The sequence below is a fragment of the Corvus kubaryi genome, unplaced genomic scaffold, assembly GCF_017639235.1.
Source record: "Corvus kubaryi isolate FWS band 111438036 unplaced genomic scaffold, C.kubaryi_AGA036_p1.0 37385, whole genome shotgun sequence".
Taxonomy (NCBI): domain Eukaryota; kingdom Metazoa; phylum Chordata; class Aves; order Passeriformes; family Corvidae; genus Corvus; species Corvus kubaryi.
This window is the reverse complement of record NW_024581127.1, coordinates 19,689,516-19,702,020: the sequence shown is the minus strand read 5'-3', so window position 1 is coordinate 19,702,020 and position 12,505 is coordinate 19,689,516. Positions and strand designations below refer to the sequence as shown.

General features: G+C 37.6%; 1 protein-coding gene across 1 annotated transcript; it reads right to left on the bottom strand.

Annotated features, from left to right (window-relative positions):
• Window positions 1-3,250: 3,250 nt before the first annotated feature.
• Window positions 3,251-10,683, bottom strand: LOC121668572. The gene is made up of 2 exons (XM_042036457.1): window positions 5,141-10,683; window positions 3,251-4,540 (listed from the first exon to the last, which is right to left on the bottom strand). Exons 1-2 carry the CDS (start codon window positions 5,676-5,678, stop codon window positions 4,218-4,220), a joined length of 861 nt encoding a protein of 286 aa, XP_041892391.1. The 5' UTR covers window positions 5,679-10,683; the 3' UTR covers window positions 3,251-4,217.
• Window positions 10,684-12,505: the final 1,822 nt, after the last annotated feature.

Here is a 12,505-nt window from a genome sequence, read left to right as displayed (position 1 = left end):
TTTGCCTAGGAGTGAGTTCAGTCTTACATCTCTAATAGCACAGTGCTGTCCCAGACCTCACCCTGCTGGATTAAGGGCCGGAACCTGCAGCGATAAGTCAATATTTGCTAGCTCTAAACCAGGATATCTTGGTGGGAGCAGAGGAGGCAGGGAATATGCTATGGCATAAAATGGGTGATGGTAGGTCTGGGATCTCAGAGTACTTGAAAAGGTAACTTTTATACTTAGATTTCCTGGAGTCATGAGCAGGAATAGCCACACAGTTACAGACACCATGTTTGCTAAACACAGACTCTTCCTGAAACAGTAAGCATTATCATTTTGTAACATTTTTTTGCAACCTTTAGTATCCTCATGAAATACAGAAATAAAATATTATCATAGGTGTCAATGTCTCTCAACATTCTATAAACATTTACTCTAAAAAGGAACAATTCAACTGAGTGAATGGAACTATTCCTGAATAAATTCTGTAGCATCAGGATTACACTACGTATTACGCATCAGTATAAAAGATAGTAGTACAAAAGGACCAAGAGTATATTCAACTGGAATTATTTAGTTTAAAAATGTCAAGTATAAACTAAATTAAATTAAGTACACTCAGAAAAATCTTGAAATCAAGATTTCTCAAAGCTGACTTATTAAAAGCCAATCTCAACAGTTAGAAGTAATACCTTTAATGGGTAACTTAATTAGGAACCTCTACAGATCGCATTTCAATTTAAGCTCTTAATGCTGAAAAAGTAGGAAGGAGTGTATTTTAATGTTTATTCAGTACTAGTTTCCTCCTCTATCTCAGCAGAAGCAACATCAAAAAGGAAAGTATGCAGGTGAATTTCTTAAGGGTTCTATTAATTCACACTTTCTTTCATTCATTTAATCATTTGAAGTTGTAGTTTGGAAAACTTCTCTATTTAAACATTCACAGAATTTTTCTAGATTTTGCCACTTTGGTCTTCTAGCAAGTTATCTTCTCTTAGCAATGTCCTTTTCTTCACCACTTTTCAGTCTGAGTTTCCAGAAAGGCATATATATCTCTTGTCTGTCTAATGACCAAACCTAAAATGAAATGCAGTTTGGATTTTTAAAATGCAGCATTGGACTTTTTTTCCCCTAAGGTGCAAAAATTTATAAAAGAAAAACCAGTAAAAGAAAATGGTAATATTTTTTTTCTATATATTCAACCACTGAAATGGAAACATTATTACAGAGTGTATTTTTTAATTCACCTGTTAATGAAGTGAAGAACAAGTGTAAAAAATGGGACAGAGCTCTCTTGCTCTAAGACCCGGTGCTATACTACTTAAAGGCCAGATGTTCCATTTATTGGAACAATGAGCAGCTTTCCCACAAAAGGCAGGCTGTACAGGTATATTTGGGGGAATTGGTTCCACTGGGATGAGAGCAAGGCACAAATTAGCTTTTAAATAAAGAGAGGAAGCAGAAAAAAAAAACCCAGAAAACCACTGTGCATAAACATAGTAATAAAACTGAATTTCTTATTAATGTGATTGTGGAACCTGACAGAAGTCTGGTACTAAACAGATACATATCAATCAGCATGGTTATTACCAATGTCTAACACTTTAAATTGGCTTATGACTGTTCATGAAAACATACATTTAAGGTAAAAAGAATTGCTAGCAGGAGATTAACAGAGCACTTTGAGCCTGCAAAATCTGTGAAAATAACTTTTTCTTCTATAAATTAGGTGACTTGTGAAGTTCTTCCCCAATAATGTGCTAGCTGCATATGATGTGGAGTATGAAGTGTTTTTTGGGTTCTAACCAGGTTTAGAACAAAGTGTAAAATAACTAAAGGGAACGTATTTTATGTATGAAGCTAAGAATTTATTGTTAGCCAAATTAAAATCTTAATCTGATCAAAATCTTGCCGACATCTATCTTTAGTCCTATTAGAATGATATATGTAGTCCAAATATAGAAAAGCTTCAGTGGTAATAATATGCCTGTAAACTGTTACTCATGAGAGCATACTCCAAGCTGCCCTGTTACTCCGGTGTTGTTCTTGCACTCCCAATATCCCTCTGCTCAACGACACCAGACTTCTTCATGTAGAGAGACAATGAGATGTCAAAGTGAGTTAGCATCCCAGACTCTGTGCTGAGTGGGGAGTGGTGCTCCAGGTGGGAACGGGGACATTTCTTTCTCTTTATGATCAGCTCTGTATTTCCAATGTTCTCATTCCTGATTGCCTCTGACTGGCCTCCAGCCCCATCGGGATGCTGCATCACAACCTCCTCCAGCCCTGGGAGACACCACACACAACTGTGGGTCCCACAGTGAATGTCTGGTTTGTCCAGCTTCATCCATCTCTGGTTGTCATCAAGGTTTAACTCAGGTCAAGCAATGCTCTTGTGGCCACCAGATAATTGTCAGAGCACCAGCTCAGGCTCAGGCAAGCCCTCCCAAGCACCAAGCACAGCCCAGCTAGACACCTGTTGACATTTAATTATAATGTGACAGAAATCCTCTTAGTAGTGCTACATTTGACTAAAGTAAGTAAAATGAAATAGATTGCATTAGTAGAATCTAAGTAGATCATTAGAACTTACACTTTTCACAGTTTATGCCTGGCAAATACCTCCCAGAACAAGAGTCCTACTGTTCAATGGGATTTCCATTTGTAGGAGGTTTGTACTAATGTAATCTATTCCTATCATCTGCACAGTCAATATTCTCCTTCTTCAATTATTTTTAGTCGAACATTAATGCAACTTTCATTACATAAAAGCAAAGGAGCATCACAGGTACAACTATCATCTTGGCAGACGTAGCTGGAACTCTAATTATGCAAGGGGGGCTGCACTTACTGATGAATATTGAGAGTAGAAATTAAGATTTCTGCCATTAAGAAAAGATGTCGTAAGTTTTGACCTTTACATCCTTTCTTACACATTCATATGACAAAATTCTTCGGAAGGAAAGACACTAGAGGAAAGTGAATCTATTATTTGTAAATGATTCGCAGTATTTTGTATTAATTCTATCATCTCTGGGTTCTTGTCTTTTTTTAAATTTAACCCTTGGGAGTTTTTTATTTCTCTGTGCTATTGTGGGCTGTCTATATTTAGGGAAAAAAAAAAGCATAAACATTTTCCTTTTTGTTTTTAATACACAAAGATGCCTTCTTTTCCATTTTTCTGTATGATTTACCATTTTAATTCTACCTTTTTTATTTTTAAAGCATAAATAAGTATAAAATGGCAACAACCACCAAAAAAATAAGGGCTTTGTCATCTTTCTAAAAAAAAAATTATTATAAAAATATGTTGCAAAATTTATTTGTGGATCCCAAAATCTAACAATGGACAAAATATGTGTTTACTGCCTTTTATAAATGAAATTTTAAGGCACATATAATATAAATATCAGTAGAAATTAAAATTCAGTGTAGTATTAAGCACTATTATATGTTATTTATACCTAGGTATTGTCTCTTTATCATGTTCACTTTAAAATGTACAAAGCCCAAAACAAGAGAGGGAACACAGAAATTTACACCTTATGTGACTTTCCAAAAAAAAAAAAATTTGTAACAGTGAATTGCTTAACTGATTTTACTGTATAAATCCCTGTAAATACTCACCTCTTACATGAAAGAAAAAAAGTCACAGAATGCAATAATTTGCAGTACGCCCTACAGCTACACCAAAGCCAACAGATTTTCAAAGAGAGAACAGAGAAGTGAGAATCACTCCCCTGAGTAATGGACAGCTAAAGGGAAGAACTATAAACACTTTCTGGCTGCCACTGTGTTCAGATCTTGAAAGAAATAGTCGAGCCTCAAACTATCTTTCAGATGTCTGCAAAGCCTGCCTTGCAGTCAATTCCATTTTTCCCAAGAGCAAAAATCTTTCCTTAGAAGTGAAATGTCTACACTGCCACAAGCAGACTGACCAAGCAGTAAATTATTTTAGAAGTGAAGCTGAATAACATAGGCATTTATGTATTATGCCTCTTAAGAACCTTATCTCTCATCACAGGAGTGCTGCAGACCTATGTGGTGTTGTAGACCTGCTGTTAGACGAGCACAAAACATCAGATGCAGTTCCTTGGCACTTCATGGCCACAGCTGTACAAATGGTCTGTGTGACAGCATACACAGATGTGAAATTTATTGATAGCTTAAAGCCTTATACACATTCGAAAGAGATTTGTTTCACCACATGTAGTTCCATCAGACTATTAGGTCTACAGTGTAGTACCTAGAATTTTTGGTGAAAGTAATCCCTCAAATAGCAAGGTTATATTAAGGGCTGAAGGTGTCTTTAAGAACAACATTCCTTGTAGCAGATCAGTGTGATTCTTAGTTGCTTCTCCCAAGTTTCTGAAGACCAGAGAATCAGTCCACTCTGAACTGCAGTGGAGGCATATAGTCCAAATAAAAATCTTATGCAAACTCCTAATGATTTTGGTGAACTCTAGATCCCCAGGACCATCACAGAACTTCTGTGGGTGCGTCGTGGTTTGACGCTGGTTTAAACGCCAAGTACACGAAATCTTAATTGCTTCTGCTGTAATTGAGCAGAGAAGGGAAAAATTAAAACTTTTTCATAAGGTGAGATAAGGATTATTGAGGAAAACAGAAAACTTCAAGGCAAAACTTAAACAGTTACAGTATGAAGAGGATTTATTAAGAACAGAATTAAAAGAAAAGGTAAATAATAAGAAATTACAGCACACTCCCAGAACAACCCCTCTCTTCCAGTACCCCCTCTTTCCAACCAACCCACTCAAGGGATAACAAAACATGGGATTTGGTCAATATTGCATTTCTTAAGAGTCTTTTCTAGGGTTAAGGAAAAGAGTTTCTTCTGTGCCATGGGATTTTTCACAACCCAGCAGTCTGCCCCGAAAAACAATCTGCTGAAATCTTACACTCTTCTCACACTGACAGTCATGGGCCATAACATAGGGTTTAGTCTTTTAAGGATGAGTTATTCTAGCCTGAACACAAAGGCTCTCTTCTTCAAAATCTCTAAAAGTCTCTCACAGCTTCTATATAACCTGACACAGGCATTTTCTTATCTTCGCAGGCCACACGTGGATTTTCCATCCCCCCATGTACTTTAATGAATTATATAGAAAACAGTCTGTAATATTACAGTCCTCACCACCGCTTGCAAGGAGAATTTTAAGCTCCAGCACTGGAAACGCCTCCATCCTCTTTTTCTGCCACCATTTTAGCGTCGTCCCATGTGACTTTACTTTTCCTTTCTTTCTGACCTTGGAGTCACCATGTTCTTCTCCCTCACGTGACTTACTTTTCTTTCTCTCTGACTTGGAAGAAAAGGTGGCCTTGTTGGCTACATACGATGTTCTTTTCGGTTTGGTGTGAGCTGTGCTGGCTGCAGAGGGGCTCCGCTGGCCCCTGCCGGCTCCGTGCGGCGCCGCAGCGGCTTCAGATGAAATCTTGGCCGTGCGGTCCCAGCTCATAGCTGTTTTCTCAGCTGCCTTTGGCTCTGGGATGGCTTCTCCCCAGCGGCTTTTGCCCACGCCGCCGTGCTGGGGGAGGAAGCCCGGGCCAGCTCTGGGCCAGAGTCCAGACCCATTCCCCCTCCCTCTTGCCAGGAAGCTGGAACAAAAAGCCAATTTCCGTGCCTGCCTGTCCTTTAAATATGCAAATCGCAGAAGTGCTACAAGCTTTCTCATTGGGTTAGCAATTTGTCCATTAACTAAGTTTCAACCTACTACAGGGTGTAAATGCTTTTCTTTCAATGTTCCTGTAAATTATTTAAAGGCAAGTGATGAGGGCAAAAAGATGCTCATTTGTTTAGGACCATGAGGACACTTAAGTCACAATCACTGACTTAACAGAACTTTATGGATATACTTAGTGGTAAAAGCTCTTATGAGAAACCGTGTTACTTCATAAACTGGAAACATTTTGAAGATATGATATTCATGCTCTCAAAGGCTAGTGATCAATTACAATTTTAGAGTTTTTAAACCCACTGATGTTTTAGGTCTTGCATGATTAACCATATGTTTGCAAAAGAAATTTTTATGAAAGCTTACTGGGGAGAAGTTATCAATTACTATATCCATATATTGGTATTAAATGCTTCTTTTATGTTTATGTAATATTCACACTTGAGCAAAATACTTTTTAAATTTAATACATAATAAAAATGCCAGATTGAGGATTCTGTAGACTGAAGAGTTTTGTATGTGAACCATTGGGAAAAAAATGAAGCTTGTTCCATAAAAGCTTTGATTTTTTAGTTCTGTTTAGTGGAAAGATCTCCTCTGGTAGAGTAGATCAACATTTTCCAATGACGTGGTTTGAAACTTTGCTAGCAGAAGGAAACATAAATTAATAGGATTATTTTAATCTTCTGAGAATATCACTTCCATCTTGAATTTCTTTTTGTTGAAAGAGGATGAATGGAAGCCAGAATAATAGACCTTTTAAAAGTCTTTGATGTACTGTATACATTGGTAGCACTATTGATTACATGCTTCTTCTCTTTGATATTTTCTAGAACATACCTACTAAAATCAGAAAATTGATGTAAAGGGGTCATTCCATCAGACTGAATTATTTGGTGACATGATTAATGCCAGACATTGATATATATTGCTATATGAGAAACTATATTCTATGATATACCTCATAGAAAACAGGACAAAGGTTGCTGGACAAATATATTTACTGTATTTAATTTACAGCCTCATTTGCAAGGGTAAGAAAGGGTAAATTTTGGCAGTGACAAGTACACAAGGATCGGATGGGGAAAGAACTCCAAGAGATTCAAATACACTTTTCATGTCTTACTTTCTTGATCTAATATATTTTTCTAAATATTCCTAAATAAGTTTGATTTATATTTTACTGCGACTTCTACAGAGACCCAAATAGATATATTTCATTATTGTATACTTTGCTGTCATAATGCTTATACCAGATATAGAGACTAATTTCGTACTTTCAAACCAAAGCTTCTTGCTTGTGTCACTCAATAAAAACATGATGAGGTTTTTAGGAAGTAGCATCAGGTAGTATAAAATGTCCTGAATTACTTCTCTTGAAGTAATCTTTCCAGATCCTTGTTTTTCCTGCTATTTTCCTCATGAAACTAAAAATCTGTTTATGAAAAATAGTACTAGGTGCATGTTCTAGCTCTGTGCACAACCAGAATTTGTGGATTCTTCTATTTTTCTACCTATACACAATAACCCAGAAGTAGTTCTAACTCAGAGTATTCTGTTTCTGGGAACCCAGCAGTCTCTAATGGCTACAGCATAGTTCTATCTAAATACTACATATTATTTTCCCAGTGTCTAGGAAGCAAAATCACTTTAGCCCACAACGGGGTTTTTTTTATATAGAGCTGAATTGTTCTGGCCAACTTACAAACCAATACTCTGCAGTGCTTCTTCTCTGCTAGTGTAAAGAACACACTCTCTTTTTGATATTACTTCTAGAAACTAATAATGAAAATGTTTGGCAGAAAACAAAGCTTTATTTAGCCTGAAGAAATGCAGAAAACAATGCTTCATTTAAAAGGTTTGCAAATGTCTTTCTCCAAATCAAAACTGTTGTGTTTTTAAAAATATTTCTAATGAAGTCACACCCATCATAACAGAATACACTTGAAAACTGATTTCAGTAAGCCAAAAAATTACTATGATAATCTAAATCTACAGTTACTTTACCCTTAAATCTTTCATTAATATATTTTTACAATCTGCCATATAAATGCATCATGGTAAGACAAGTAAGGAAATCAGAGCTGCAGTTCATGGGACCTGAAAGGCTTTCAAAATCAGCCATTTCTGTTTATAACTTAATGTTTTCTGGATCATTAGAAGCAGTCTATTTATTCTCAAATGTCCAATCATATACTAAATAATAATAATGAGGGAATAATGTGTAATGTTTGAAGTAAGCAGTACAGAATATATACTATAATTATAGCAGGGAATTATTTGCTTAAGTGAATCATACCTGATGAATAAATTAACATTGCCAGGAAGTGATCACCTTTTATAGAGAAAAAGCCAAAATTATGAACAAACTCTGACATACCAATAAAAGTCTTCAGCCTCATAGTAAAAGCTGAACACCTGAATACCTGTACACAGACTCAATTTTGATGATCCTAGTTTTATAAAAGATACATTGTATTTTACGTAGGCCTGACATCTGTAAAAAGAAATAGGTTATTTTGTCATAATGTAAAACTTCAGGTACTTCTGCAGACAAGAGAATATAAACTAAAGAAAACATTAAGCTTGGTGTTACTCTTGGAACAAAGGGTAAAATGCTGAACTGAAATATACAGTATGTGTAAATACAAAAAGTGCCATAATTCCTCAAGAAAATACATGGGAAATCTGCCCTTTAACTCAACAAAAAAGTCTTGATATTTGCAGGTTGGAGAAAATAACCCCTTTGACAAGTGCTGTTTGACATATTGTTAAAATATATAGTTTTCATGTTTCTTGAAGTGGCATTTCAGTTTCAAGCCACTATTCAGCTATGGACTGTGCAAGCTAAAAGCACTGGCTTACTGGGAACAGTGATTCCATCATGACAGTGATGGCACAAACAGCACAGTCTCAACCTTCGGTCCAGCAGTCACCTGGTACTAGGCTTTAAAGGATTTGTTCATCTTCCAAAATATTCAGTGCAGATTTTTTATCCTTATGTTATGTTATGGTGCGAGTGTCTGTAGCCACTATGACCCCAGAGGGAATGACAGCATCTGAGTCCTGGGGGTCAGGCACCAACGTCTAAGATCACCTCCGTGGTGATGGCAAGTTCCCATAATCTTCAGTTTCCTTAATTTGCTTATTACAAGTTGGTTGGTTACTGTTCTACCCTCCTAGTTTTATGTAGAAGGCCATAAATATTTATCCCCTTAGTTGAGTATGTATCAGTTCTGGAAAGATCTATGTTACTCAACGCCCCATTGGTTGTACCCTGTGATCCCTCCTACAAATTACTTCTATTGGCTATTTCCTAGTTAACCCCTCCCCTACCACCTTACCTGATTAGCTGTCACCCTTATCCCTGCCTTTCTTTCTCTGAGTATAAAACCTATGGATCCCCTTGTAAAGCCAGCTTTTCGTCCCTGGACCCTTCACGTGCAATAAACCTGCTCGTGGAACCCATACGGCGAGTCCCTCCTGTTTCCTCACCTCTGCTGATGCCTCTACCACCCTAGCCTGGGGCTTGCTCCTCAGAGTGAGGGGCTCACCCCCCCAACCACTGTGACTCACCTGCCAAGGGCTATCATCAGCGAGATGCTGTGCCACCTTCCGAGCTATCCCTAGGCTCGGCATCTCAATGTGACATAAAATAAATCCTTAGGAAAAATTTCTTTGGCCTCAAATAAGAAACTTGCATGAGAAAACTGTCAGTTTGGAGAAGGCTACCATGATAAAAACAGATAGTCTGTAACTCCTCTGACAGTTAAAACCAGAGATGGAATATACCTACAAATAGCTCTTCTATACCTGTGTCAAATTTTTCTCTTCCCTTCTATTTTGAGCCAAAGTTATTTATATGTGGGCAGATACCATTCTCTCACACCTACACTGCTCTTACATGGTGCAAGGTTTACTAGACTTTACTTGTCTAAAAAGGATTTGTTTTCAAGACTTGCAAAATACTTGGGTTATTCATACATAGAAGTAAAGAAGTATTAGAATTTATGAAATAACAAGAAAAAAAAATATATAATGTCTTCCTCTCAGGATAGAATTGCATTTGTACCACTACTGAAAGATATTTAGCCAATTTGTTTTCAAAGAACACCTCATCTGGAGGCTCCACAACCTCTTTGCATATGTTCACTCCCCTCACAGTCAGAAGTTCTCCTATCTCTACAATATTTTTCCATTGCATCCTATTGCGGTCATGAGGAATATGCAGAGTATTTCCTGTTATAAGAAACTTTTTAATGGACTTTAAGACCATATTATCTCTTCTTCTCTCACACACACATGTACGTATATATATCTATATACAATTCATGCTACCTTTCATTTTTACTATCTTTGGGCATTCTTGTTAATGTCCCTTAGGCTTTTCCTAACTGGTTTATATCTTTCTTTAAGTCGAATGCCCAGAATTACACAGACTGCTCTTGCTGGAATCTTACAGCTCCCTAGCATTATATGTGAAGCATTATTCCCATATTTTTTTGGCATTTACTGCTGCTTACACAATGTGTACCACAGTGGAGACACAACACTGATTTCTGCTTCATTTCATGATCCATTTCAGCACTTTTCTGCAGACTTACTTATATGGTAAATTATTTCTGTTCATTGGTGTAGCTATATATTTTAAATATGCTACATGTGTGGAGAGGTTTTCAGCCACTGGGAGCTGGCAGAAGGGGGTTTTACCCCTCGTGTGCCGACACAAAGAAGCCCAGAGGTCAACACTGAAACCCCTCTGGAAGGCGGCACTCAGTGCCCAACCCACAATGAAAACGGGGTAGAGCTCCTCACCCAAAAGGGGTTGTATCCTCCTGTCGCTGTCAGGCAGGCACGCAGGCGAAGGCAAAGAAGTAAAGAGAGGGGACTCTCCGTATGTGTTCCGTGCAGGTTTATTCCCATGAAAACACAGGGACGAAGAGGCCAATTGGCGGCAGGGTCCAGGGATCTTATACTGGGTACAGAATAGGTGGGGAAAGGGATCTCAGCCAATGGGATACAGACAAGTAGGTGGGATTGACAGGAAGGGAACCAATGGGAACAACACATAGGAGGGACTCAGGGAAGGATCCAATGGGGCGTCGAGGAACAAAGAACTTTCTAGAACTAATACATTTTAAAGAAGGAAAATGAATATAAATTCATACATAAAACAGGGAGGACAAAATATTAGCCAATCAGGAGAAAACATGCAAAAGGCAGAACAAGGGAATCATGGCTTCTCACCATGACTGCAAAGTTAGATGCTAAACTTGGGCTGCTGACTGCCACAGCTGGTTGAGTTCTCCTCAGGAGAAAGAGTAGCTGCAGCCACCTGCCCCGCTACACCTGTGAAGTTATGTTTGTTAACCAACATCTTTTTCATTTTCGGGGCATTTATTCAGGACTGTTTAAAATCTTGGGCTTTTTCGGTTTCCTTCCTGTAACTGTAGATCTTCCCATTTTTTTCTCCAAAATAAACTTTAATTGGCATACTTATGTGGTGTCCTGTTGTGTAACTGAATACTGAACAGGACTAGACCCAAGACAGTCACTTACAGAACTCTGTCAACATATCCTTCTCTTCTGAAGCTGTAAAGATGTAATTCTTCAGTCCCATAGAAGTAAACAGAAAGAGAGATTTTAAATAGAGAATATATACTTATCATCTGAGTAATCTGCCTCACAGCATCTAGAATCTGACATATTGAAAGAATGAGGGTAATTTGAATTAGGACATGCTTTGTTCCCAAAGAGACATTGCAAATTGCAGGATTTAGAAAGGCTACATCGTATCTACCTACAGGCTTTACTGAAATGCCAGATATAGTTAATACAGTGTGTCATAAACATACTGAATTCTATTCTCCTTCAAACAAATAAATCATAAATCATTCTTCTGTCATTGCACATTCTTACTGCCTATAAGCTGCAAAACCAAAACTCTGTACATGTCAAATCTGTTTTTTGGATGGCAGTCAGGGGACAAGAACTGCAGTGCATGAGTCTGGCTGAAGTCAGATTAGATCATGGTGTCATACCCACAGGAGTAGTAGAGATATGGTCTGACCACTTGGAAAGAGTGTTACTCAGATTTAGTGGCCTGGAATAAGGTGTCAGAAAAGCATCCATTCCAGACAAAGTATTGCTTGAGTGTGCAGCAGGTGTAAAATGATTTTGAATCAGAATGACAGTGTTCTGCTTTTACTGATTCCTTTGTATGACAGTTCTGCTCTGGTAATATGCTAAGAATAATATAATAATATAAAGACAAGTAGGAACTACTGTGGAGCAGAACAGAAAAAGACACATTCATTTAACAACAATGGAAAAGATGGAGATGAAAGGAGAAGATGCGGGTAGTTCTAAGCAGAAGCATGCCAGGTGCAAGAAGTGCATCTCAGGGTCAAATGTTTCAATGCAGGATAGAAAATGAAAGCAACAAAGGTGAATATTGTAAATACCTTAGTCCTATCACAGTATTCATACTGAAAGTTGTAGAGAATCAGTCATATTATTGCAGTTTTTCTGTGATAACCACCACTAGACTGACATTAGTGAAAGCCAAAACATTTAATTTTTGAGATTAGATACAATCTTCACTGCAGATATTTATCATAAACAAGAAACCAAAATTCATGAGCACCCTGACAGTTCCAGGTACAGAGCAAGACAATGAACACAGCAACTCCTGAATATGTCAGAAGGAATCACATGGTGTTCTGCTATCTGAATATTACTTCTTATTGACACATATCTTGACTGGATCAAAGCAATATATGCAGCAATTTTCATGGGAGTGGAGAAGCAATTGCAAACCATCAATT

Bases quoted from the DNA above. Each gene is read 5' to 3' on its own strand.
- LOC121668572 (XM_042036457.1), bottom strand. From the start codon at position 5,678: ATGAGAAAGCTTGTAGCACTTCTGCGATTTGCATATTTAAAGGACAGG. The intron at 4,541-5,140 runs GTGAGGACTGTA...GCTCAATTACAG, and splicing joins AATTCTCCTTGCAAGCGGTG to CAGAAGCAATTAAGATTTCG.